The sequence below is a fragment of the Phasianus colchicus genome, chromosome 1 (assembly GCF_987193195.1).
Source record: "Phasianus colchicus chromosome 1, bPhaCol1.hap1.1, whole genome shotgun sequence".
In the NCBI taxonomy this organism is placed as follows: Eukaryota; Metazoa; Chordata; class Aves; order Galliformes; family Phasianidae; genus Phasianus; species Phasianus colchicus.
This window is the reverse complement of record NC_143436.1, coordinates 194,268,476-194,295,703: the sequence shown is the minus strand read 5'-3', so window position 1 is coordinate 194,295,703 and position 27,228 is coordinate 194,268,476. Positions and strand designations below refer to the sequence as shown.

The 27,228-nt window shown below is 46.8% G+C and overlaps 3 protein-coding genes across 4 annotated transcripts in view; all 3 read right to left on the bottom strand.

Annotated features, from left to right (window-relative positions):
- Nucleotides 1-8,278, bottom strand: part of INTS4 (integrator complex subunit 4) — a 33,094-nt gene extending 24,816 nt beyond the window's left edge. The window contains exons 1-6 of one of the 2 annotated variants that reach the window (XM_090134135.1): nt 8,168-8,278; nt 6,790-6,984; nt 3,632-3,749; nt 2,965-3,071; nt 2,242-2,427; nt 701-751 (exon numbers count right to left, since the gene is read on the bottom strand). In XM_090134135.1, coding sequence (XP_089990261.1) covers nt 701-751; nt 2,242-2,427; nt 2,965-3,071; nt 3,632-3,749; nt 6,790-6,984; nt 8,168-8,221 — 711 coding nt within the window. In that variant the 5' untranslated portion in view covers nt 8,222-8,278. Of the gene's footprint in view, nt 1-700; nt 752-2,241; nt 2,428-2,964; nt 3,072-3,631; nt 3,750-6,789; nt 6,985-8,128 lie in introns of both variants that reach the window. The other variant, XM_090134134.1, reaches the window with a different exon arrangement.
- A 170-nt stretch (nt 8,279-8,448) lies between these two features.
- KCTD14 (potassium channel tetramerization domain containing 14) lies at nt 8,449-16,610 on the bottom strand. Its single transcript, XM_031601070.2, has 2 exons — nt 13,645-16,610; nt 8,449-11,284 (listed from the first exon to the last, which is right to left on the bottom strand). Exons 1-2 carry the CDS (start codon nt 13,702-13,704, stop codon nt 10,613-10,615), a joined length of 732 nt encoding a protein of 243 aa, XP_031456930.2. The 5' UTR covers nt 13,705-16,610; the 3' UTR covers nt 8,449-10,612.
- Nucleotides 16,611-21,022: 4,412 nt separating this feature from the next.
- LOC116233885 (thyroid hormone-inducible hepatic protein-like) lies at nt 21,023-22,415 on the bottom strand. The gene is made up of 2 exons (XM_031601069.2): nt 21,942-22,415; nt 21,023-21,319 (listed from the first exon to the last, which is right to left on the bottom strand). Exon 1 carries the CDS (start codon nt 22,351-22,353, stop codon nt 21,964-21,966), a length of 390 nt encoding a protein of 129 aa, XP_031456929.1. The 5' UTR covers nt 22,354-22,415; the 3' UTR covers nt 21,023-21,319; nt 21,942-21,963.
- Nucleotides 22,416-27,228: the final 4,813 nt, after the last annotated feature.

Genomic DNA, 27,228 nt, shown 5'->3' with positions numbered 1-27,228 from the left:
GATGAGGCTTTGAGCAACCTGATTAGCAAAAGATGTTCTGGTCCATGACAGGGGATGCAATGAGATGATGCTCTCTTAAGTTTTCTTCCAACCTACACCACTCCATGATTCTGTAACAGCCACAGAATCATAGAATCATTAAGGTTGGAAAAGACCTTCAAGATCACCAAGTCCAACCCCACCATGCCCACTGACCACATTCCTCAGTGCCACATCTGCACAGCTCTTAAACACCTCCAGGGACAGTGACTCCAACACCTCTCTGGGCAGCCTGTGCCAGTGCCTGATTACTCTTTCAGAGAAAAGATTTCTCCTAATACCCAACCTGAACCTCCCCTGGCACAACTTGTGGCCATTCCCTCTCATGTATCATGTAATACCCTCCAAATTACAAGGATTTAGCACTGAGATTGGAAGATGACAGTAAGAATTATGCAATGCCTTGCTCTTCCTATGCTTATCTCCCCCCAGTAAACAATCAATTTCAGTCACAGCATACACATCAGTGCACTTGAAGTTGTAAAGCTCATTTTTATTTATTGCCATATGGCACTGTAAAGGACGCATACATGCATATAAACATGCATATAAAATGCCCTCCCTCTGTTCAGAGACATCCACCTCTCGAAGCACAATGTTCCAGAATCCTGAAAAGTATGCAAACCAATACAATTAAATAGAAACAAAGATGAGGTTTTACCTGACCATAAATGGCCTGCTGCAGTTTCAATCCTCTCTCATGAAGCTGAAGCTATGGGGGGAAAACGAGAACAACAAAAGAAAGAAACAATAATGCAATCAAACATTGTGTGTTATTTAAAACCATAAAGTTTTCATCACTGTTTTTCCTGCTTTCCATAAAATTAGTTGCTTGCATTTCTCAACTGTTATTGTAATTCAGCTGTTTCTCGATCTTGGCTGTATCTCAAAGAAAACCTTGACTTCAGTGACCTTCTTAAACTTCACAGCCACTTATATTTTGATTGCTTAGGAAAATACAGTTCGTATGAACACTCTGCCTCCCATTCTCTCAGCCAATTTCAAGCAATTTTTCAGCACTGGCCAGTTTCAACCACTCCTTGAAACATGGACCCAAAAGCAGCATCACCAGTGCATTTTCACAGCCAGAGGAACAGCAAAACCTGCCCTACTAAACACTGTCACCTAACATAAATGAGCAACACTGTAGCAAGGAAAACTGTGATTAAAAACCCTAGGAACAGTTAGGGACTCTGAATTCATTCAGGATGCTTCCAAGCTCCAAACTAAAGCAAAACAGCTGACATTGTACTGAAACTATTAAATTGAAGGTCATAAATCTTGCAATGGATTTGATTCAATATCACTGCAGAAGTCATGGCAGGTGTAAAAAGTTCTATTAAATAAAAAGAAAGCAACAAAATAGAATGAAAATGAAGGATGAACGTGACCTCCAGCAGAGGGAGATCCCAGACAGACTTGCATACAGTCTGATCCTCTCTAATGCATCTTGTTTCTTTCTTCACAGCTTAATAGTATTAATTCAAATACCTTGGATCACCATCAGGTTAGATAGAGTAACTTTATAAATTGTAAGGGTAGCAGAGAAAATGCTACATTCCCATACAGTCACAGGAACTCACACTAAGCAAAGTTCTTAATGCACTGTCTATGCTTCTATTGCTGCAAAGCTAAAAAGTTCTGAATTTGTTGAATCCCACATGAAAATTCAGTAACCAAAATGCTGCTTAAAAAAAAAAAAAAAAAAAAGCACATAAGTTTTCAGACTTAAACACACAAGGTTTCCTGTCACAAGCAGTGTTCTATTAAATGCTGAAGTAATAGGGGTTTATTATTGTGGCAACCAATCCTGAATCAGGAAATACAGATTTCTCACTAAAAGAGCTTACCTACAATAATACCACAACATCCCAAATTAAAAAGCTTCTTCAGCTACAGCAGAAGCAGATCTCACTGAATCACAGAATTGCTCAGATTGGTAGAGACCTTCAAGATCATCAAGTCCAACTGCAACCTAATCATGCTACCTTAACATATCATTATGAATCACTTTGAGATTTCATAAAGTTCTTTTATTTAAAACTTACCTTATTTTTCCAAGTAATTTTGATAAGTTAAACTGGCACTAGTTTAACATATGGACTAGCTCTAGTCCAAACCTCTCTGGATTAATTTGCACATCCTTACCAGCTTTCTTATCAAACCCCAAACAACTTCTTCCATCACACCAGCACTCCTTACCATGGCTTTTATAGCTGCTGTCCTAACACGAGGGTCCTGGTCATTAAAATGATCTCCTATTATCTTCTGGACATCTTTGGCAGCCTGGCTTTCAGCTTCTTTTGCAACACCTTTTTCCACCGGTCCAAGACAGCCAATTAACTGAAGACACTTATTTCTTACACCATGGGAAGAATCTGTCAGATGCTATGAGACAAGAGAAGATCTAATTGGTTCTTTTAATTGTTCTCTTCTCTCTTCAAAACAGCCAGTCAGAGTAAAATTCCCAGCAATTATGAAGTGTTAATATTTTAGTGGAAAAAGAGTAAGTAAATACTGACAACATATGTTTTCCTCTGGCAGAGATGAATATTTAAACAGATTATAAATGTTTGCTTAACATCACTTTAATGCTTTCTGTCAATAACATTACTTTAATGCTTTCTATCAATAACTTATTAACAGGAAATAGTGTTTCTAAATAACAGCTACAAAAAGGAGACATGCTTAACAAAAGCATATGATGCAAGAGGCAGTAACTGAGAGAGCAGTGAATCCAGTGCTGTTTACAGACTTGTGAGCACAGCACTGGATGCAGTTAACAACACATTCGTTTTCAAGTTGCTCTCATTTAAAATTTAGTACCTTGAGCTCTCTCCCAAAACAGACTGAATCCAAATTCAGGACAAAGCTCTGCCCTTGCATGCTTCGGCAGTATTTATGTCCTCAGGGAGGCAGCCTTACCTTGCAAGCTACCTCTACCAGTCTCATCCTGACAGATGGGTTCTCTGTGAGCTTTGTGCCAATCACCAGCAGGGTGTCCAGCAGCTGAGCAAGGACTTGGTGAGACTCTGCAAAACAAATCAGGGAAAGATTATGCACCTCTTTGCTGAACTTCAGAACCACAGAATCACTCTGGTTGGAAGGTCCTCCTGGAGCCTCCTCCTTCAGAGGAGAAAAGAAGCCCAGTTTCCTTGGCTTCTCTTTGCAGATAACATACTACAGCCACCAATCACCTTGGTACTAGACCAGATTGGATGGGGCCCTGGGCAGCCTGGTTTAGTACCAGATCTGGAGGCTGGCAGAACTGACTGTGGCAGGGGGATTGGAGCTTGATGATCTTTGAGGTCCCTTCTAACCCAAGCCATTCTGATTCACCTGTCATTAAGTGACATTAAAATAAAACTAAACATCATCAAGAACATATAAGTAGTGAATATAACATAGAAAATAAAAATGGACTTCAATGAAGGCACAAACAGAATCATCTGTACTTCACCGTCTATTAGAAAATCAAAGTCACTACACTAATGCTCTGCTTTACTACGAAGGAAATCTAAGAAAAAACACTGCTTCTAACAAGATTCCACTTCAAGAAAGGCCTGACAGGCGACTGAAAAACACGACTTACTCTCGTTCTGAAGTGTGTTAATGGCATCATCCATAATGCAGTCTGGGGAAAATCCTGCAGTCTTCGATAACAAACCCAGCAAGGAAGCAATCTTCAGTCTTACAGAAGCATCATTCTCCTGGAAGGAAACAACAGATATTAGGAGGAAGTTTTTCCCACAGAGGGTGGTGACGCACTGGAACAGGTTGCCCAAGGAGGTTGTGGATGCCCCATCTCTGGAGGCATTCAAGGCCAGGCTGGATGTGGCTCTGGTCTGGTGGTTGGCAACCCTGCACATAGCAGGGGGGTTGAAACTATAGGATCATTGTGGTCCTTTTCAACCCAGGCCATTCTATGATTCTGTGATTCTCTCTTTCAGTTGGGAGAGCAAAATACTCAACAGGGAGGCAGGATACACTTAGATTTCAGCACAAGGGACCAAACTTGGCTATAAGGTTACTTCCTCCTCCATGCACACCTTGCAGTAAGTTAATCACACCAGAATGTTCCTCTTGCAACTTCCAGTACACTATAAATTAACTCTTTTTACCCCTGATTTCTGAGTAATTACTCATTACTGTTTGAAAGCTAAAAGTTTAAAGAATCAGGGTTTCAGGATTCTGAAAAACTCACTATTAATGTTCATATCTTGTAAGTTTTAATGAACAAATGGAAGAATTTTAGAAGACGAAGTGACACTGATAGCCTTTGGATTTCAGCTAACTGTTGGGGTCCATAGCCTAAAGAAAAAGTTTCATTTCACAGCAAGGAGGAATCCTGCTAGGAAGATATAAAGCAAACAAACTCAAGGCAGCAAGGTTAAAAGAAAAATAAATAGGAGCACATGTTAGCTGGATACATCTCTAAATGCTGTCACAGGTGGTAATTACATAAACAAGCTTCACAAATTATCATTAATTTTAAATTCTTTAAGAACTCATGTATTTCAAAGGGCTGTTAATATGAGTATTTTACAGACCTGTGCACACAGCACTTCTAGTCCTAATTGGGAGCTCTCTCCTATCTTCACATAGCCAAGGATATCCAACATAAGGCAGAAGGACACAAAGGAGTCTGGATTTTACACTCAGCTCTCTCCAAGCAACTATGCACCTCAGTATTCAGCACTGCAACTATGCACCTCTTTTATCACAGCAATGGCACCTTTCAACAGCGTTTAGGCAAGACTTCAGCATTAGGCTTCCAACAGCAACAACACCCCTGTAAGTAATCTCTTTCTAAACTGAGCCAAAAAGCATTTTCCCTTTCCAGAGCTATGCATGAACAGCAGTCACTCTCACTGGTCTACTTCCTTTAGTGTTAGAATGCACAGATTTCAGCAGTATAACACATTTGAAATTCATACACATTACTAATAATAGGATAACCCTCAACACAAATACTAAACCCAACAATTTCAAGAAGAATTCTTGTAAAGGCACTTTTAAATAAATCCTGTTTGAGTAACATCTGCATTTCTGAGCAGTGCCCCACCACAGCAAATGTTTTCTCTTTTGATGGTTTGTGAGCAGGAAATTGGAGAAACTTTTCCTTTTGGTTTACAGTTCAGATTGTTGCCTCCAAGAGCAGCAGCAGGCCCCTCAGTCACTGCATCTCTAACCCGTCAACCCAACAACCCTCAACAGTTGGAAAGAGCCCTCTGGGATCTATTCAGGCACTGTCTGATGGCACAACATTTCTGCCAGCAACAACCACCTCATTCTGTGCCACCTGCCCAAAGACAATGATTCAACTGTCAGCAAAGTGAAAAGCATAGGGGAAAAGGAAGTGGCAGATTATTTTTCTGATGCATTTCAGAGGGCAGTTCCCAAACTGTCTTATTTGCCTATCATATTCTAAAGGAATGAAGGAACAACAACAACAAAAGTTGGTCACACTCCAAAAACAAATACAGTACAGAGACTGATAAAATCCTTACAGCTTTAGCATCAATTCAAAGCCTTTTGGTACCTAAGGGGAGCCTACAAACAGGAGGGGAGTCAACTGTTTGAAATAGTAGATAATAGAAGGACAAGAAGAAATGGTTTGAAGTTGAAGGAAAGAAGATTTAGGTTGGATGTCAGCGGGAAGTTCTTTACTATGAGAGTGGTGAGGTGCTGGAACAGCTGCCCAGAGAGGCTGTGGATGCCCCATCCTTGGAGGTGTTCAAGGCCAGATTGGATGGGGGCCCTGGGCAGCCTGGTCTAGTGTTAGATATGAAGGTTGGTAGCCCTACATGTTGCAAGGGGGTCAGAGCTTGATAATCCTCGAGGTTCCTTCAGACCCAAGCCATTCTATGATTCTATGAAAGTAGAGAAGATTCAGTTGAAAAGAAAAGAAAGAATAGCAGGAGGATGTTTACAAGAAACAGCACCCATCTTTGCTAGCAACAATCAAATTTGAGTTACCAGGTGAAGGATCGATATCTGGACAGCATAAAGCATCTATTCTTTTATTTATCTTGTTGTTCAGAATTTTTTGTTGGTTGAAGAAAATAAATCTACCATTTCTGTTTTTCAGCAATGTCGTTTAGAAGTGGTCTGCATTGTAAGCTGTAGCTAAAAAATTTCTGCACTCTTAAAGGAAATTAAGCAGGATTTAGATAAAGTTGACCCAGCTTTGGACAACTGGGTTACTTGGAAAACTTCTTGTCATGCCATCTGCTCCTTGTTAAGCTGATGCAAACCATTCATGCAGATTGCCTGTAGGAATCATAGAATCATTAAGGTTGGAAAAGACCATTAAGATCACCAAGTCCAACCCCAACCCATCCCACCATGCCCACTGACTACGTCCTTCAGTGTCACATCTTCATGGTTCTTGAACACCTCCAGGAACGGTGATTCCACCACCTCTCTGGGAAGCCTGTGCCAATACATAAGCACACTTCCAGGGAATTTTCCTAATATCCAACCTGAACCTCCCCTGGTGCAACCTGAGGCCATTACCTCCTGGCTCATTTTCCTGTCACCGAGTCCTGAAACTGCTAAAACCATGTGACATGAGCTGTAACCACACAGGTGAAGGACTACAACCACTCACTGTCCTCATGCAGCACTGCTGGCAACTGAGACAGCAACACAGGAAACAGCAGCTTCCCATCCTACCTCCAGCCCCATCCCAAGACAACAAGGTCAGAATGGTGTTTCTGGCAGATCTTTGGCTTCCAGCTTCATTACCTTATAATAATGCTCCAGCAGGATTCGGACAACCCCTTCCACGCTCTCCACTTCCACAGGCTTCCTGGCAAACTGCAGTAGGTACTGCAAGGCATCTGCAGGTGAGGTGGCTTTACACAGGTCGACATGGAGTGCTGCTGACTTGCTGGGCTTGGTCAGTCGCAGTTTCTTAGTAGACAGGTCCTCATGCTGCTGCTGTGGGCCAGAGACAGAGCAACACGATTCAGAAACACCATGCAAATCCTTCCCAGAGCAAACTGCTTCCCACAAAGGCAGCCTGAGGGAGTTCCTGCACCCCACCACAGACAGTGCCTTTTCCCTTGCCTGTCACAGAACGGTATCTATCCTGGAAGCACACTTCATAGAATTATTAAATGGCTTGGGTTGGAAGGGACCTCAAGGATCATCAAGCTCCAACCCCCTTGCAAGGCTGCCAACCTCCATGTCTATACTACACCAGGCTGCCCAGGCCCCATCCAACCTGGCCCTGAACACCTCCAGGGATGGACGCGACATCCACAACCTCTCTGGGCAGCCTGTTCCAGCATCTAACCACTCTCTCTGTAAAGAATTTCCCCCCAACATCCAACCTCAATCTCCCCTCCCTCAAATTCAAACCATTTCCCATTGTCCTGCTGTTACCCACCCTTTCAAAGAGTTGACTCTCCTCCTGCCTGTAGGCTCTCTTTAGGTACTGAAAGGCTGCAATTCAGTCGCCCCACAGCCTTCTTTTCTCCAGGCTGAACAAGCTCAGCTCCCTCAGCCTGTCATCTGTCTTTGTAGGGGAGCTGCTCCAACCTTCTGATCGTCTTTGTGGTTCTCCTCTGGACCCTCTCCAACAGCTCCCTGTCTTCTTTGTACTGGGGGCCCCAGACCTGGACACAGTACTCCAGATGGGGCCTCACAAGGGCAGAGTAGTGAGGGACAATCACCTCCCTGTCCCTCCTGGCCACCCCATTTCTGATGGAGCACAGAATACCATCTGCTTTCCGAGCTGCAAGGGCTCACTGCTGGCTCACATTCCGTTTTTCATCCATCAGGACCCCCAGGTCCTTCTCTGTAAGGCTAAATTTCCCAGCCCACTGGGGCAGCTCCCACCCTCAGGTGAGCACTACATCTCCTCAAGCTGCTCTGCCTCTTTCAACCCCTTCTCCTACACCTCCCAGCCCTAAAAGAATCGCTGTTCTCTCCCTCCCCGAGCTGAGGCCACCACATCCCCCCCGTTTCTCCCCCAGGGCCTGCAGTAACCCACCCCAAAACTGAGGCAGCCCCAACACTCCCCAGGAAGCCACCCCTGGCTTAGGCCCCAAGCCGCTACCACCGCCCTTCCCACACTCACCGGGGTCACCCTACAGAGCTCGGAGCTCTCCTCGCTCACCTGGACCACCTTGGTGAACTCCTCGTACACCCGCTTCTTCAGGTGTGCCGCCATGTCGCGGCCGCCGTACGCGCCCCTCCCCCCGCCGCCAAACCATAGAGTCGCCCTCTCGTGACGTAGGGAACGGAGAGTACTCTCTTCCCATCTGGAGGTTCCGCTCTATGGTCAGGAGGTCTGGGCTGGGAGGCCTCCTGTTGCCATGGGAACGCGCGCTGCGTTCAAGATGGCGGCTGCGGCCTGCTCCGCCTCGGGGCTGGTGTCGTCACCCAGCGGGTGCGCTGGGGCTCGGTTTTCCTCATCAATACCCGTCGTACGGAGCCGAGTGTCAGCAGCTCCGAAGGGGGATGCCCATGACACATACCCCAGCGCGTCTGCTCAGCTGCGGGTTTATTATTTATTATTATTTGTGAGAAGTGTTGGTGTTTCCCTCAGGTTTTTCCCAGTACCCAGTAAAAGATAACGCAAAACCACACGGACACACAGAGAAGAGCCATCCCTCCTCTTCTCAGTTGTGACAAAATTCTTCATCGTGTCATAGAACCATTAAGGATAGAAATCACCTTTAGGATCCCCAAGCCCACCCCCAACCCTGCCCTCCATGCCCACTGACCACATCCCTCAGTGCCACATCCCACCTGAGCACCTCCAGCAGCAGCGACCCCCAAACACTCCCAGCTCCTCTAAAGATCATCTGGTCCAACTCCCCTGCAGTGAACAGGGACACCTACAGCTCCACCAGGTTACTCACAGCCCCGTCCAGCCTGACCTTGTGTGTCTCTGGGACATTAAAGGCAAGCTTTGCATTGGACACAGCCAAACACATAATGCAGGCTTCAAGTGTGTCTCCTTCAAGGAGAGGGGAAAGAAGCAGCAGCACCAAAGAGCCTCTATGACAGGTCTCTGTCTCGAGGCAGTTAGAAATACAGCATGTAACATAGCCAGGGATAGCTGCATGTGGACATTTTAGGGATACAGTGATCTGTGAAGGGATTGGAGTATAAAGCTTTTCAACTTGTCACCAGTATCACTAAAAAATCAGAGAAACATAGAATATTCCGAGCAGGAAGGGGCCCATACGGATCATTGAGTCCAACTCCTGGCTCCACACAGCACCACCCAAAGATCTGACCATTTGAGAGCATTGTAGAGGAAATACATCCATAATCAAATTAACCGTGATGACTTCTGAATATCTCAGAGTTATTAAAACCATCTTAATGGCCGTCTTCAGAAAAAAGATACAAAACAAACAAACAAAATACCAACTTTGGAATACTCAGATTTTTTAAACACAATTTAGGAAACAACTGATGTTCTGTTTAGAATAGCCACTGGGGTCCCAGGCTTTCACTTCAGTAGCATTTCCTTCCAGTCAAATCACAGGGGGGTTTCCCTAAGCTTATACATTTAAAAATAGTGTTGTGATAACAGTGAATGGCACAGGATGAAAGATTGAAATAGGGTGACATGAGAGAGGAGTATGTTTCTTTAGGTTACATCTCATCAGTGATTTTTACCTCTTCTTCATAAAATTGTAGAATCATAGGATATCCCCAGTTGGAAGGGGCCGTAAAAGATATTATCATAAGATCATAAGATCATTAAAGATCCAAATCTAAGTTGAGCATGTATTTACACAGCTTTCAGGGATTCCACTTGAAATGGTGCATATGTGATTTTTTTCCATCAGAGAAGGTCATGCCTGGCAATACATGAGAAACAGTGAAGTATTAATCAGAAGAAAGATCTTATGTATTCCCCTCTTTTCTCTCAACAATACTTCAAAATCTGATCTGTTGCTTTTCAAAGATGGTTTTTTTTTTCAACATTGCGGATGTGAGCTAGCATTTAAAGGTTAGTCTGTGTGCTTTATAGACAGAACACTGTCTGTCTTTACCTAGAATAAATCTGTGGACCAGACTGCTGCACCCCGTATAACAGATCCTAACTTATGAGAAGTATTCAGTGAGGAGAAGGCTCTGATGACAGGAGGTTAGGGTGAATGGGTTCTGTAGCTCTCAGTATTTATGACTCAAAATAAGGCAGAGTAGGAGACATGTCCATGTGCTGCTCCTAACTGTACTAGCAAGTCTGGACTCTGAGGTAGTAATTTGTTTCTGTTTCTAGTGAGAGACCAACTTTCCATGTCCACAAGACACATTTGGGCATATTCATTTCTCTTAGGTTGAGTGCAGTTTGCTCAACTTCAGGTCTGGCTCCCATTTCAAAACACATACCTTGAAAACTGTACAGTTAACCGTTAATGCCCAACAAAACAGTGGCTCTCAAATGTTCTTTAATTTGGCAAACAACCAAAGAAGAGACTTTTCTGGGCCCACGCGTTTCTTCCTGTCCCTCCAGTAGTCCAGGGTTTAGTCTCCACAGCCTAAGTTCATTTGTTTTGATAATTGGTTTCTTCCATTCTCCATCAAGAAAGGCACTTTGCTACCACCAGGTGAACTGGATTATGTGGAAGAAATCCTGGGATTTGAAGCGAAACCCTTTTTCAGCAACGTGAGCTTGTAAGGAGATTTTGTACCCTTTGTCTTTCACGTCCATCTGAATGCAGTCCAGTAGATCATAAATACTTGGAGCTGCCTTCCAGGGGCCAAATTTCACCACGGATTTTTTATCCATGTCCAAGCTGTTCAAGGCATCCTGACACCTGGCCACGTCTTCCTCCGTTTTGACAACACATATGATGACGCTGGAGTAGCGGGACGCGACTGCTTCGGCCCGTGCGATGCGGATCATCAGCTCAATGTTCTCACTGTAGTTGGGCACACGGGCCAGGAACTGCTTCCTTGCCACTTGTTCCCCAAAAATCTGAGGGGAGTCCTCCAGCTGCTTGATCAAGGGTTCGATGTCGTAGAACAAAGCCTCCTTGTAGACATCCTGGATGCACTGGGTGGGCACCTGGTTACTGCGCAGATATTCCAAGATGTATTTGAAGTAGGTCCCCGGCCTGTCAATGAAGATCCTCCCTTTTGAGTCTGTCCTGAGTTTGTGCTGGCCGGTGAACATCTCTGCCAGCTTGGAACCAGGGTGTTTCTTCAAGGTGCTCAGTGTTGTTGTGTACATCTCCCCGCCAACATTCAGCTCCACGATTGCTGGCAACTACAGATGTCACAAGGGGAGAAAAACCACACATATAAGCCATTGGAGGCTGCCAACATGGAAGCATCAAGAAAAAGGGAAAAAATACAATTGCAGCTGGGAACACTCATGGCAGTACAAAAAGCAGGATGAGTCATAGAATCATAGAATCATAGAATTACCAAGGTTGGAAAAGACCTACAAGATCATCCAGTCCAACCATCCACCAATCACCAATAGTTCTCACTAAATCACATCCCTCAACACAACATCTAAATGTTCTTTGAACACCTCCAGGGTTGGTGACTCCACCACCTCCCTGGGCAGCCATTCCAGTGCCTGTCCACCCTCCCATGGAGGACAGCTGGGAGTATCCACACCATGTATTACTAAAAGAAGATGCAGGATATTTATATTTGGCCCTCATATCCAGATAGCAGAAGCATGGATATTTGGATTATGGATTCATCTTCACCACACCTTTAGGACATAGGAAAGGGTCGTTTTGCTGGTATCTGAGGTGGAGTGCAATATCTGTTTAACTATGCGTTTGATAGTAAAGAAAATCATAGAATTGTAGAATCATAGAATGGCTTAGGCTGGAAGGGACCTCAAAGATCATCTTGTTCTAACTTCCTTTGTTGCAGACAGGGTTGCTGATCGCTAGATCAAGCACTAGATCACGTTGCCCAGGATCCCATCTAGCCTGGCATTGAACACCTGCAGGGACAGGACAAAATACTTTGTGCAACTGATGTGGATTTAAGAACTAAGATTTAACATTTGGATTTTTATCTCTATTTATTTTATTTCACTGTACATTAATGCCACTGCTATTTGAAACATGAGAGGCCTGAATGCTCAGAGACCTGAACCTGGTGTCACTTCTGATGACATTCCTGACTTAGTTCAATGCTGAAGAATTTTATCAGCCATCTTTGCATTTTTGTAGCACTTGGGAGAGCAGGAGGAGAAGGAAGAAATAAGGCAGTTCTTTTCCCTCACTCAGCCAGTCCAGTAATGCAAGTCATATGCCTGGCCAGGACCGCACCTGCCACTGGGAAGGCTTGAGTCAATAAACAACCCTTTTCTCCAGGAGCTCACCTGTTCTTTCTTGGATCTGATCACACAGTGATCTGCCTCAGTGCTACCAGTCACATGCTTCAGTGTGTACCTAAGAGCTTAGCTGGATCCAGCCTGTGGTGCCCTATGGATATGTACCCACGGGATGAGATGACGTGAGCTGATCTCATTGTTACACCAGGACAAAGAGGAGGCTCCTGCTGCCCTCTCTCCTGTCTTTCCTTGTCTCTGCTTCTTACCTTGAGCCAGCTTCTCCTTCATTTTAGCAAGCTGAGGTGGCTCACGGAGGATTTAACCAGCACCAGAGCTAGCAAAATGAGGGGATAGGAACAGACAACTCATAGCAGAGGGAGATTATGTCTTTTAAATGACAGCAAACTGTAAGACTTAGCTGCAATGAGTTCACAATGTAGGGAAGCCAGGACACAACAGGAGATTCAGCACAAAGACCCCGATGGAATATTGCTTTGCCCTAATATTGCTTTGCTCTAATACTGCTTTGCTCTAATGTAGGTGGCTTCATCTCCAGGGCATTTATTTGCACCAGGGCCAAGAGAACATAAAACGTTTCTGTCTGACAGTATCTAGTGATCTCTACCCATTAAAGAGCATGGCCCAAAGCTGTTTCTGCAGCAAAGCCTATCAGTTAGAAAATCTGCTATTAGTCCAAGTGATAACAACAGCTTCCCTTGTCAGGCATCATTTGTCAGGAGTCTCATGCTTTTGAGCCTCTTTATTTAAGATAGAAGGTCAAGGCAAACCAGTTAGTAATAGATCCAGGGGAGGAAAAGTAAAACATTGTCTGATTTCTGCTCAGCAATGGGCCCCTTGTCTTGTGGTTAACACTAATTTTCCTTAAAGCTAGAAAAACCACTGCTCCCAGCTGCTAATTCTGCACATCTTAAACACAGAGCAAATTACTCATCATTGGAAACCACTGGAAAACCTCTGAACACACAGAAGGGTTTTACTTAGGGATCTGGCAAATTAAAGTTAACATCAAATTAATTTCATAGTCTGCAAAGGAGAAAAATAACCAGTGAAGTTGTTTGCTGTGGCTTTGTGTGCCTCCAAGGGACATTGCTTTGCTTTAACCAGGCTGGTGGAAACAGGTTGGAGTCAGACACAGCTTTTCACCTAGAATTCCTGCCTTGCTCACACATCTGGCAAGCCCCTGTGCCTTCAAAGTATCAGATGGACCAAAAAAAAAAAAAAAAAAAAAATGCTGTAACTAATCCAAAGGGAATGCTCTGATCCCAGAAGAAAGAGCCATACCCCCAAACCTGCACTGTACTCACCATATGTAGGCTGCCAGTGACCTGTTTCCCTATGGGCTTCTGCTCCGAGGAAATGCTCATCTCCCCTCGTTGTGCTCCAGTCCTCTTTCAGCAGATTCTCCTTCAGTGGGTCAGGCTCTTGCCCAGCTGCTGCCCCTCAAACTTGAGATTGTCCCAAGCACAGTGCAGGCTGCAGGTCTGGACGGAGGGGAGGGAGCAGCACGGAAGCGGAACTGTTTGCTCGTTAGTTTTCTGGCAATCAGCAAGCAGCAGGGCGGATTTGGGCTGGCTGCCATCACACACTCACCTGCAGATGTGTGAGAGGTGAATCAGCCCTTCCAAAGGAGGCCCAGCTTTCCTGAGGAGGCCCACAACCTCTGCCTGAGTTGAATTAAAACCTGTAAACGCTTGCAATGCTTGTTAGCATCTGCATGCTGCTCTTTTAGTGATGTATGTCCCAAACCATCTCACCTATCCCACTGTTGTGCCTGGCAGCGTCAGAGCAGGGTGCTGGCCATACAAGCAAGGTGATGTTATTTTCTTCATTGCCAATGCAGTCTCCAGGCACTAAGTAATTTGTGCAGGGTAAATAAAATCAGTCCTGAATCTCTGCTGGTACAGATGGATAAAACCATGTGGGCTTTGGGGCACACGAAGATTTCTTTGTCAGCTTCTCTTTTAGCTTACTCGTGTGCTTTTTTTTTTTTTCCCCAGTTTTATCTGTTGGTCTCATGAAAAATGTTATCTCCTCAACCAGCCTTGCTGTCTTTCATTTCAGGCTGCTTCCTGTTACCAGCAACAAAAGGGAAAAAGGGAATTAGTGTTGTGGTTTAAGCCCCAGATGGCTGAGCACCCACTGGAAGTTAGAACTCGTGGACTGAGATAGAATTATTTACTAAGATAGAGAAAAGGCTAATAATTATGACAAATATTTATACATATGAATGTATTTAACAAGTGATGCACAAGCAATTGCTCACCAGCCCCAGCTGGTTCCCAGGTAGAAGAAGAGAGTGAGATCAACTCCCACCCCCTTCAAATACATGATGTCATATGATATGAAATATCCCTTTGGCCAGTTTAAGTCATCTCTCCTAGTTCTGTTCTCTCCCAGTTCCTTAGGCCCTTCACTGAGAATGGCCTTGGCTTTATTCAACCTGATTAGCAGCAACTATAAACACTGGTGTGTCATCAACATTGCTTTTCTCTTAGAAACAAAACATAGCATCATACAAAGAAAACAGTTCAATCCCAGCTGAAACTAAGACGTGCTTCCAAAAAATCTTCATAGAATCATTTCATAGAATCATCAAGATTGGAAAAGACCTCTAAGATCATTTAGTACAAGCCCAATCCATCCCCACCATACCTCCTATGTCCCTTAGTGCCACATCTCCACAGTTCTCGAACCTCCAGGGAAGTTGATTCCACCACCTCCCTAAGCAGCCTCTTCCAGCACTTGATCATTTTTTTTCTGAGAAGAAATTTTTCCTAATATCCAACCTCATGTCCCCTGGAGCAACTTGAGGCCATCACCTCTCTTTTTATCACTTTTACCTGGATCCCCACCTCACCACTACTTCCTTTAGGGATTTGTTGAGCAATAAGGTCTCCCCTGAGCCTCCTCTTCTCCAGAGTGAACAATCCCAGTTCCCTCATCTGCTCCCCCATAAGACTGTGCTCCAGACCTTTCACAGGCTAGTTGCCCTTCTTCAGACACATCTTTAAAAATGAACACTTATTGGAAAAAAAATTGGAAGATCTGAGTGTTCTTAGTCTTTAATTCCTGCAAATTCCATTCATTCATCTTGCTCATCCAAAAGTATCCTACATATGACTGACAGAGGTGGAACCCATACTTTTTTTTGACACGGCATGTCTTCAGTGCTGGAGATGACAACCTTTTCTTTTGCAGCTGCAGAATTGGATGGATGGACAGAGTGTGGACAATTTCCCCGTACTACAATCAAAGGAGAATGGTGGTGGTTGAGAACAAACATTCAATGCTGCAATGCAGATCCTTGCCACATCAGCACAAGGAATAGCTGCTAGCTGTCATCTACAACTCTTCTACCCTACGAGGCCCACCACAGCCATTTCTTCAGTCTGATGGACATACTGGACAGGTTCCCCCACTCTCACTCCTTTTTTACATCCCGGCCACTTTTGCAAAGAATCGGCATTTTGAGATATTTGGCTGGAAGTTGCCATCTATGTGGAAAATCTGATTGTTATTATTCAGGCTTCTTCTGGAACTTCTTAATCCCACTTGCTTGAAGATGGCATTTTTCATTCCTGCTATGCAAATTACTCCCAGTTGGATTTTTTTCTCTCTTTTTTGGTAAGGATTTAATTTAAAATACCATAGTCATCTGATCTAAGAAGGGGCCTTAGGAAAAGCTTTCTCACAGCCCAAGCCATTGGCATACCACTACCTACCCATTGGGCCTTTGTGCCTTTCTTTTTGGCAGTCACATCAGAGATGGCAGCCTGGATTACTGGGACCACACATCTGATCTGTATGGTGTCCCAGCCATGGAAAGTTTTGCAGGGAGTTATCTCTCTGCATCAAAGCCCTCTGGGCCTGCACTAAGGGGAAGCAGTCACTTTTCTAGTTCATCACTCCTTCTTTTACCCCATGGTCAAAGTGATGCTGAGGAAACCAGTGGGTGGGAAGCAAACACTGAAAGGCAAAAATGAGATCATGGCTCCGGAGGGGGCTGGAGGGCTCTCAGCACTCCATGCTGCTGGTATCAGCTAACCCAGGCTGGTTCAAATTCCATTCTTCCCTTGGGAGAGAAGTGAAAAGCCAAAAGCATGAATGTCTCCATAGCCTTGGGCAACCCTGTCCTGGGATTCCCACAACCCCATTGTGGCTCTTGCTCCGCGCTCCCTGGGAGGCCTTGGCCACCACTGTGCTGTTTCTGGGACATTAGTTGGCTTTCTCCCTTTGGGGAATGAAATTTGCTTTGTATTAAGCTAGAATTTCTACCCAGGGTCTCTGTTGGGCCTTATTGTTACCACTTGACTCGGATCCCTGAAATCCCTCATCCTTTCAGTCTCTGAAAGCTGTCTCATGCACTGATGGTCTTTTGGGGACCAACCTGCTTGCTGCTGCGCAGGAAAGGAGATCTCTGAAGAAGTTTACTGAGTAGATCAAGAAGAATCAGCAAGGTGCTGATCTGAGAACTTGGGAATCTGGGGGATAGCCAAGGGGGAAACAAGATGCAGTGGTGGGTAAAGGTCCTGGTGTTTGTTTTCTGTAGTTGCCATTGCCTTTCATCTAGAAGAACACTGTTGCTTTTCCTATCAATGGAGTGAGCTAGAATGAGAAAACATGGAATTGCTGTGATTTTTGGGGCACCCTATGAATGAGGAGAGATTAGCCAGTAGGTTGGCAGGAAGCTCGAAGTGTTGCTATAACCAGCAGCTGTGTCACCTTCATAGATCCCTTTCTCGTCTCGTAGAGAAGGTCACCATGACCAATTGGAGAGGCTGGCTGCCAAAATGGGCCATGGAACCTGAGGAGGATGAGCAACAGGGGCCATGAGGTTTTCTCCATTCCTCTACTGACTCCATGCATACAATAATGCTTCAAGCCTCTTGCCTGTTCTTGAAGTGGTTTCTTTCTCTGACATTGCTTTTGTAGACATTTCAAAAATAGGTCTCCTTCTGTCCCCATTTCCAAGGACATCTCCAAGAGTAAAAGCTCTTACAGGCTTCCTTCCTTTGCTTAAAAGGATTACCCTGTACCCGAGCCATGTGCAAACAACCATGATATGAGTCACAAGAATAGCTTTATTACAAGCTGAGCACTTTGTGCCTGCTGAAGAATGAGTAACTTGACAATGCCTTTGTGGGGAATAAATTTGTGTTTTTGAAAATTGTATAAATATGTAGATAACAATGCACTGGAACAGATTTATGCTGGTAAATGCATCATATTGGAAAACATCATTGTCCATACCAGTATTTTTAACAGATTTATTAGCACATTGGATTGGCAGCTTCTATTTGTGAGAGTTAGATAAACAACATTCATATTTGCGTTTTGTGCCCCAGTAGAAATAAATATATTAAATCCAATGGGAAAAAAAAAAAGAAAAAAGAATTAGATGGTTACAGAAAGCAGCTGCTAAATCAGAAAGGGAAATGAGACGCTTGGGGAAACATGGGGGAAACAGCTGAGAGGGAGCACAGAGCAGCTCCTGTTTGTCTTTGATTTCCTTGTGTCTGACATCTTAGTTTAGGTCCATTTGCCTGGAACATGGAGGCAATGATCCAGATCTGATTTCCATCCTCTGTGTCATATTACAGCCACTAGTGTTATTACTGCTGGGAGTGAGGATAATTTGGTGTAAAGGACCCCCACCTGCTCCAAGGGGTCTCAGTGGAGGAGATTCTGGTGGAAAGCTGGGGAACAAGCCAGGTAATATTAAACAGCAGTAATGGGCTGGCAAAGAGGAGAGGCACAACTATTCTAAGCTCTTATTCGGACACTATTTACTATCATCTCTCCTTTGAGAAAAGCTCCTGGGTACAGCCAGTGTTAACAGGGTTTCTGAAACAGATCCCTGCATTGGAGCAGCATTACCTACCAAGGTTCCTGTTGAAGCAGTTTGCTCCAGAGCTTGCCGTGCTTTCCCATCTCTTCACAGTCTTCTCTTCTCCATGAGTTTGATACGGCTTTACCATATTCATCAGACTGCACCCTGCATGGACACACCCTGGACATTTGCTAAGTACAGCCATTAATTTCACAGAATCAAAGAATCACAGGATCACAGAATCGTAGGGGTTGGAAGGGACCTCCAGAGATCGAGTCCAACCCCCTGCCAAAGCAAGTTCCCTACACCAGGTTGCACAAGTATATTTCCAGCATGGGGAAACTTGAATGCAGGCAAACTTCTAGCCTAGCAGGATGAGGCATAGCACAGCCAAAAAACAAATCCAGCAGCATCTGCTGAGAAACTGCACCACTGCATCTGGGCAGGAGGCTCTGCACTTCAGGAGCTACTCTTAAGTCAAACAGCCATCCACTGTGCGAACACCACAAGCACTTCCACCCAGGGCCTCCCAGCCATTTAGCTGCTCCACCCAGCTCTGTGTGCCTGGGTGGCTTCAGCATGTGCCTTCGGACAAGCTCCAGGACACCAAAAGCCAAGACAGCTGAGTACCTCCCTTCATTCCCAGTGAATGAATGGGGATAGGCATACCCAGAGTACAGCCTCAACCACTCATATTCCCATCTGTAAAACACCCAACAAGCCATCAGTGTCCACATTCCTAAGAAACATTAGTCTCCTGATCATCATGCTCATTGACTTCTTTCTTCTTTTTATATCACATTCAAATTGGCTCGTAGACCTTCCTGGAGCAAGAAGCCAAACTAGATTCAACCATACTCCCTTCTTTCTCTCTATCCTCATGTCCTTGATGTGCCTTCATGGAAGGTGTGGGCAGAGCTGAATTCCAAAATTTGCAGCTCTTTCTCATCCAGTGACCCTATTAAACATATTGACATGGATCCAGTCAGCTGGATCTTGAGGGACTTTGGCTTGTTTCTAGTCTAAGTTAAGGCTAATGTTGTCTGTCTAGCCAGGAAAGGGACAATCTGCAGAAGAGAAAAACATTCTGGTGTAGTCTATGGAGAAGAGCAACCCAGCCAGTGGGTTTATGCCTGGTCTCATGGAGGCTACAGCCTACTTCTTTCAGGTGGTGGAGGAGAGGAAACGTGGGGCTGGTAATGGAAAAGCAAGGTTGAGAAATAAGACCATGTTCTGTAAATTAGGCACACAGAAATAAGGAAAGAAAGAGAAAACAGACTTTGACTGTGTACCTTTGGGATACTGTGTGACTGCATCTTCAGTCAAGAGGAAATCCTTGGGTATCCACTGTGTAAATAAGCTCCTGGAGTGCTAGAAAAAAGGATCTGGTGAGGAAGCCATGCTTGCTGTCCTCTTCAGCTCTATGCTCAGTGGCTCCCACTAACTTGCCAATTTAGAGAGCTAGGCAGTCACCAGCCGCATGAAGTTCAACAAGAGCAAGAGCTAGATTCTGCACCTGGGACAGGGCAGCCCTGGCTGTATGTGCAGACTGGGGGATGAGAGTCTGGAGAGCAGTCCCACAGAATGTGATCTGAGGGTTCCTGTTGAGTCAACTTCACACGTGGAAGAAAGAGATGTAAATTGTTCAAGATTTGCTCGTTTTTTATTACACGATAGCAGCTCAGACTGGGTAGAACAGGGGTATTTCCCAGTGCTCACACTGTTACAGAAATACTTCATGCCTACAATCTAATAATAAGCTCTGGTTCTATACACTCCTTCCCTGTTTCTCTGATGAGTGCTTGGGAACAATTTAGCAGCAGCTTGTAGATACCTTACTTTGTCCTTGGGTAGTACCAGGCTTCTTACAGGAAATGTCTCTCCCTAAGGAACCCCAGTAGAGCAGGATGCACATGAGAGCACATGCAGTGCAAACAGAGTCCACAGCCCCGGGTGCAGTTGCAATCCTCTTTTTACAGATGCCGTCAGTTCTCTGTTTTCTTTAATCAAAACTGAAAACTGATGGAGTACCAGGGTTTGTTCAACCAAAACATCTGTGTTTCAGCAGTTGGATTACTTTTAACGAGGCCCAGAGAGGCACGGGGATGACTCCCCCTAGTGCCCAGTTCAGTAGCACTTTTCCAGTGATGGATCTGGGAGAGGAGAGTCACCTCTGATGGGGCACAGCCTGTGCAAAGAGCACCAAACCACTGCCCAGTAAGGAACTGAGGGTGAGCACAGCCCTTGCCTTCCCATTCAACATATCAGAGAATCTCCACGCTCTCTTCTCTGCCTGGCTCCAGAGGGTGCCACAGCCCCAGTGGGGACCAAATGGAGAGGAGGCAGAATTGTCCCCAGGGCTGTCTGTGGCGGAGACGGCATGATGGCACAATGTGGTGGAGATGATATGATGGAGATGGCACGAAGGGCTGGATGAGTGTGGGATAGGAGAAGGTATGCACAGCTACTGATTGGGTTGGGACGTAAAGGTTGAGTTGGGATGTGAACAAGCTGGTGATCCAGGAGGAGGAGATAGGAAGGAGAGGAAAGATGCTGGAGGACAGGCTCCCAGCATGTGGCTCAAGACCGGGACTGTTCCAAGCTTTTGCAAAATGTGAGAGCCAGAGAGTTTTGGGAACAACTATCCCAGCACAAACCCAATTCCCACTCTCCAAAGGAGAAACCCAGATCACTTCCCTGCACTAGAGTTTGACCTTGGTGGCCAAGGTAGTCCTTGTCATCATGGGCTAGAGGACAGTAGCTCTGCAAAAGTAATGGCTTGTAGAAAACACACATTACATTTCTCAAGGCTTTGCATTTTATTTCAGATCATTGACTTTGGGAACTGGTGACATTATCAAAGAAACCAGTGGGGAGGTGGTTTAGGCACATGCAGAACAAAAGCATTGTTTCAAGGTTACAGATGCCTTCTAGGAAGCAGTAACAGAGAACACTCTTTTCTGCCCTGCCTGCTGCAAGGCAATCCCCCGGAAATGGAGGTGAAACAAAGCAATGAGGTTTGCTGGGAGGATTGGCCGTGTGGCAACTTGGATGGTACAGTCAAGCTCTGTGCTGGTCACAAAAGATGTTCCTCGGTGGGACTTGGCACAGGAGTAAAGCTGCCGCTGGGCTGCAAATGTCAGATCACCCTGTGGGGAGAATGGACACAGTTTGGTTGGAATGTCCTAATTCCTGGTCATATATCCTCCAAAATGAGAGCTGACATTTTTGTGTAGGACATCCCTTCTGTGCTCTATTTCACTGCAAGAACCGTAAGAGCTTGTTTTGACCTTGAGCCAATGTCTATGGTGGAGTGCAGGAGCCATGGAATCCCAGGGGTGAAAGTCTCACCAGCACAGAGCCTGGGCTGGCTTTCTGGGGGAGGATTGAGGTAGTTGAGCTGTTGGCAGATGGTATATCAAATTTGGAGACCAAAAATGCCAAAAGGCCCTTTACTCCATGAGGATGGTTTGGGATCTTTTGCAGCAGCCAGACACTGCCTGTGCTGCAAGCAGGAGAGTCTTGGGATCAGCATGGAACTCACAGAGCGACCCTTGTTCAGTGACGCAGCCTGTGCCAATGGGTAATTGAGAAAGACAAACTCAGCAGAATCTGTTGAGCAACAAAGTGCAAAGGACAGAGACTCAGAACTCCTGGGATTTTCGGAAATGATGCAAACATTGGAAAGACGCCCAGTTGATGGAGCAATAAGACAATGTAAATTACCCCCCAACCAGTTTGCTTTGCCTCTGCATCTCCCCATGCTCCTACCTTGGATTCTCTGCATGCAGGCTCATGAGCTGCTCTGACCTTCACCGAGGTTGATCTCCTCCAGGATCTGGCTGTACCTCCGGGTGAGAGCTTTGGTGTTTTTAGTGAGGTCGGTCAGAACCTGCTGCAAGCCATTCATGTGGTGGGACAGCCGTTCCTCCAGATTCCCATCTATGCCATCATCTGGGGCTGTGTCGGCGTCAGCATTGCTGGTGGGACTGTGATCAGTGACGGAGGCCAGGCCTCGCTCCACCACGGGCTTGATGGCCTTGAGGAGCTGGTAGCGCTCGTAGAGATCCGCGGGGCCGCCAGCGGCTGGGTCGGCTCCGTCCTGCGGGAAGACCCCTCGCAGCAGGCTGGGGAACATCACCTCCTGCTCCATCTTCTGCGTGGCCAAGAAGTACTGCTCCATGGCCCTGTGCCTCAGCTCTCCTTGCGTCCCACTGCTGCCCGGCTCTGTGGAGGCTTTTTATAGAGTCAAGGAAAGTCCCCGCTCCACTGTTCCTCTGCTCCCTCCTGCTAGGCTGGGTTTGGCTTCAGGCCTACTGGGCTCAGCTGTGCTGTGTCCCTGGCTCTGTGCCCCTGTCCTCATCTGAGCCCACCCTTGTCCTTAGCCCCAGCTGGCTGTGATGCTGCCATATCCCTGGGCACGCATGGAGCAGGGTGGTGAGGAGTGGAGGTACCTGGGGCCTCTCACCCCTTCCTGCCCAGCACTGCCATCCCCCAGCTCTTGCACTGCTATGGTAGCTCCCCAGCACTACATGCAGCCTCCATGTGTATGTTGCTGGTACCTCCCAACACCATCAGGAGATGGTCTGCTCCCCCTACTCCAGCAGGGTCACCTAGAGCAGGTGTCCAAGGACTGTGTCCAGCCAAGGATACAGATATCTCCAACAGTGGAGATCCTATAACATCTCAGGGCTACTTGTGCTACCCTCACACCAAAAGTTATCATCCTATGTCTTCCTCCACTAGGGATCTCCCAGTGTCCCTCATGAGTGCTCTCTCCCCATCCCATGGGGTAACGTGTAGTCCCAATGCTGTGGTGTGGTATGACTGGGACGTGGTGTCCTGGTCATCCAGCGAGGTGGTTTGTGGCTGTTGACACACTGGGACCAGCACTGTGGTTTATCCACTGCGTTCCTGACACTGTACCTGCACTCCCAGCTCTCTCATTCCTGGTTCATCTCTTGTTGTCACATGGAGCTCCAATGCTGCCATCCTGCTGGGTAAAGCTCTGGGAACAGCAGAGCTTTTCCCCACACTGCTAGCAGCAGTGACTACGGCCAGGAGCCCCTCAGAGCTGAGCAGAGCCCAGCATGGCCCTGCCGCTGCTGTGCCTGTCCCTGCTCCTCCCACCCGCGTTGGCCATGTCAGGACAATGACCGCCCCGTGGCCACCTGTCTCTTATCAGCCACATCCCACCCTGGGGTGACATTTGCCTGGGGACATTGTGCTGGGCTGCCAGGGACCTCTGGTGCTCATCCCAGGTCACAGAGCAGATCTGGAACGTCTCACAGCTCTTATCAACCATGTTCTATAACAGTACTGAGCACTGGGATGTCTGGAAGTAACACATCCCTGGGCATCCTGAGCCTCTCCAGCCTGAGCCAGAAGCACAGCCCAAGGAGCCCACATGGATAACCTGCTGTCCTTAGATATAGGTAAGTTTGGAAGGAAAGATGTAGGGGAGTACCTGTTGCATTCCTCTGAATCCAAAAGTGGGACATTTAACCTCATGTAGAGGCCCTAGGTTGGTCTTTTGCTGAGGGCCTCTTGGCAAAACAGAAAAGCCTATAATACAGAAGCTGAAATTTTTGTACTTATTACTTCATCTTAACTACTAAGCATGCATAAATATGGAAAGTTTAGCTACAGGACAAGTGGTGAGAATTATTAATAACCCCCCTTTATTGGAATGAAGAAAGACTTGTCAGTACCAATAAACGTCACTAGATGACAGCACAGACCATAAAACACTCACCTTACTAGTTCTTAAATGCAGAAACATTTCATTCCCACACTCACCATCTGCACAGGTCATCTCCCCCATTTGTTTCTGGCCCGGACAACAGAAAGCGGGTTCCGTGCACAATTGATGGGGTCTTCCATTATTTGGCAGCCCACCCTCTGCTCCTTTGTCACACATGGACCTGTGGTTCCTCGCCACTCACCTCTGTCAGACACCTCAGGTTCAGCAGGGCTTGCCACTGGTCAGCTTGACCTTCATAGCATCTGCTCACAGCCATGCCAGGTGTACAAGCCAGACGTCTCGTGATCATGTCGAGAGGTTCAGTCTGGCACAGTTACAATCTTTTGGTTTTCTCCCTCCATGTCTGCTGAACTTGTTTGCACCTCCCAAGGTCTTTTGCTAATCAGAGCGAGAATGTCTGTATTTTCTCCCGATGATACACAGATTAAAGGAGGCAAAGGACCTGGGTAGACTAATCGAGGGGGCTTGGAGAGTATGTAGAAACAGGGATTGTAATGAAAGAAAGAAATTGGGAAGAACAGCAGCTGCTGCATTAGAGCAGGACCTGGAAGGGCCCAGGGAGGGTTTTGCCCCCAGTGGATTGAAAGCAGTGTGCAAACAGCAGGGAAATGGGGCGCTGGTGGAGGTGTACCAAGCTGAGGGGGAAGGGAACCATCTCTGATCACAGAAGCCGAATGAGGGAACTTGGGAAGTGTGGGATAAAGAAAGTCATCATCTTGCTAACGAGTAGAAAAGCTCAGCAGTAACTTGAGCCAGACACAAGGCACCTGGCTAGGGGTAAAGCAAGAAACAATAGAAGTAAGCGACTATAGCTGTAAATAACTTTCTGTGAGTATTTTGCTTTGCAGAGAGATATAATTTCGTGGTTTGCTCTATTTTACAAGCAGGGGTTCCAGCTGGACTTTGTATCACGCACTGGCCATCAAATGTGGAGCACAAATGGAAAAAACCCTGCAGACCCTGAGAAGAACAAAAGCAGAGGAGAATCTGTGATGGGTGAAAGAGGAAAAGTACACTTGGAAGCAGGGGATGCCCTGCTGGCACTGCCTCTCGCATCCACTGCCGGCACGTTCCTCCTCTCTCCTTTTGACAGTCTGCACTTTCTCAAGGGTCGATAGGCAATAATACATTATCTTAGGAAGTTTCCACTTCCCACTCATGGAATTGTCTAAAACAGATGCCTGTGTGAGTGTGTGCATATCGACAAAAAAAATGGTGACCTTCTATGTGACTCTTCTGTTTAGCATGCTATCAATCGAGGCTCTTATTGAGTTATGACAATTATGGCAGCAAATGAGGCTTGGCAGCCTCAGACTGGTCCCCATCACCTCCTCGTGCCCCATAGTGATGCATAGGAGTTGCTTGCAGGGGACACAGAACACTCAGAGATGAAACCAGGGGTGAGGAGGTGCTGCTGAAATCCCACCTGAAAGCAGAACCAGCAGCGCTGCCCAGTGCTGCCAGAAGGGCCAAAGGGCAGACAGTGGGGATGTGTGGCAACCCGCTCCTATTTTGGGAACAGATGCGAGCTCTTTTGTCCTTTTGCAACCCACGGCGGAGGCAGCTCTCCCCCACGTGCACAGCAGGGACACTCACCCCACGGAGCAAACACGCTGGGGCTCCGTGACTGCTCCCAGCAATTCCCAGCGTGCCCACGAGAGTCGCGTTTGTCCACGTGTGTCCGTGGAGCTGCATGGAAAATCCCTGGGACTGGGGTCCCCTGAGCACGTGGGCAGTGATGGCAGCAGGACATGCAGAGTCCCTTTGCCCACGGCTGTCCACCACCAAGCTGGGTTGGGAATGGGGACTAGGTGCTACGATGGCCACTCACAGGTCACCTTGCAGCCTTCTCTTCTCCAGGCTGCACAGCCCCAGACCTCAGCCTGTCCTCGTAGGAGAGGTGTTCCATCCCTTGGATTCTTTTTGTGGCCCTCCTCTGGACGCGCTCCGACATATTTCTGTCTCTCCTGTTCTGAGGACTCCGCATCTGGAAGCAGTACTCCAGCTGAACCCTCACTAGCACAGAGTAGAGAGGCAGGACCACCTCCCTCACCCAGCTGGCCACGCTGCTTTGGATGTTAAACTCACTGAAGTCCCCAGAGATGACATCAGTGGCTCTCCTGCTGTTCACTGACGCAGCTAGGCCGTGGTAGAAGGCCACTGTGTTGGTCAGGCTGGACCTGCCCTTGGTGAATCAGTGTTGGCTCTGCCGTACCACCTCCCTGCCATCCATGTGCCTTAGCAGTGCTTCCACGAGGATCTGCTCCATGGTCTTCCCCGGCACAGAGGTGTGACTGACAGGCTGGTAGTTCCCCGGGTCATCCTTTGTACCCTCCTTAAAAATTGCGTGATGTGCCCTTCTTTCCAGTCATCAGGGACTTCACCTGACTGCCGCAGCTTTTCAAATATCATTGGGAGTGGCTGGGCAACGACATCAGCTAATTCCCTCGGCACTCTGGGATGCATCTCGTCGGGACCATCCACAGCCTTATGGATGTTCAGGTTCCTCAGGTGGTCACACCCCTGACCTTCGTTTACAGTGGGACGGACGTTGCGTCCCCAGTGCCCTCCTACCAAACAGAATGTTTGAGGGCTGTGGAACGAGCAGCTATCAGAGAAGGCCGAGGCAAAAAAAGTTATTAAGCACCTCAGCCTTTTCCTTGTCGGTTGTTACCAGCCTGCCAGGCTATCCAGCCTGTCCAGATCCCTCTGTAGGGCATGTAATGTTTGAAGATGACACACAGTTGTGAAAACCTATTAAAACGGCCTCAGCTTCCACGCAAACTGAGTGCCACGAAAAGGACAAAAAATTGCTTCCAACCTGTCCAAATTGTCAGTCAGCGATAAGAATCCAAGGGGTCTGGAACCAGACCAGGGAGGCTGAGCCGCCGTGCCTCAGGCTCTCCCTCCGTTTTCCAGCAGCTCTTGCTGTGTTTTTTTGCCGCCATTTTTCCTTCCTGGGAAGGCTCGGCTCCCTCGCTGCAGGCCTCTGCTACGAAGCTGATCCGCACAGCGTCTTTGCGGAACTGGCCCTGCTGAGGATTCCCAGTGTGCCCTGGATGCTTCCCGGCGTGCTGCAGGACTCACAGCACCTCCCTGTGTGCTCTGGGGGATGCTGCACTACCTCAGCAGGACGTGGGCTCCCACTCGGGATGTGCTCTCTCCCCCTGGGGCATGGCTGGCTGTGGGCACCTCGCAGCCACCGGTGCCTCTTCTCCCCCGGCCCAGGGCCCTTCCTCCTCCCCAGGCGCGTGCCCCCAAAACCTACACAGCAGCACTCTCCTGCACCAACGC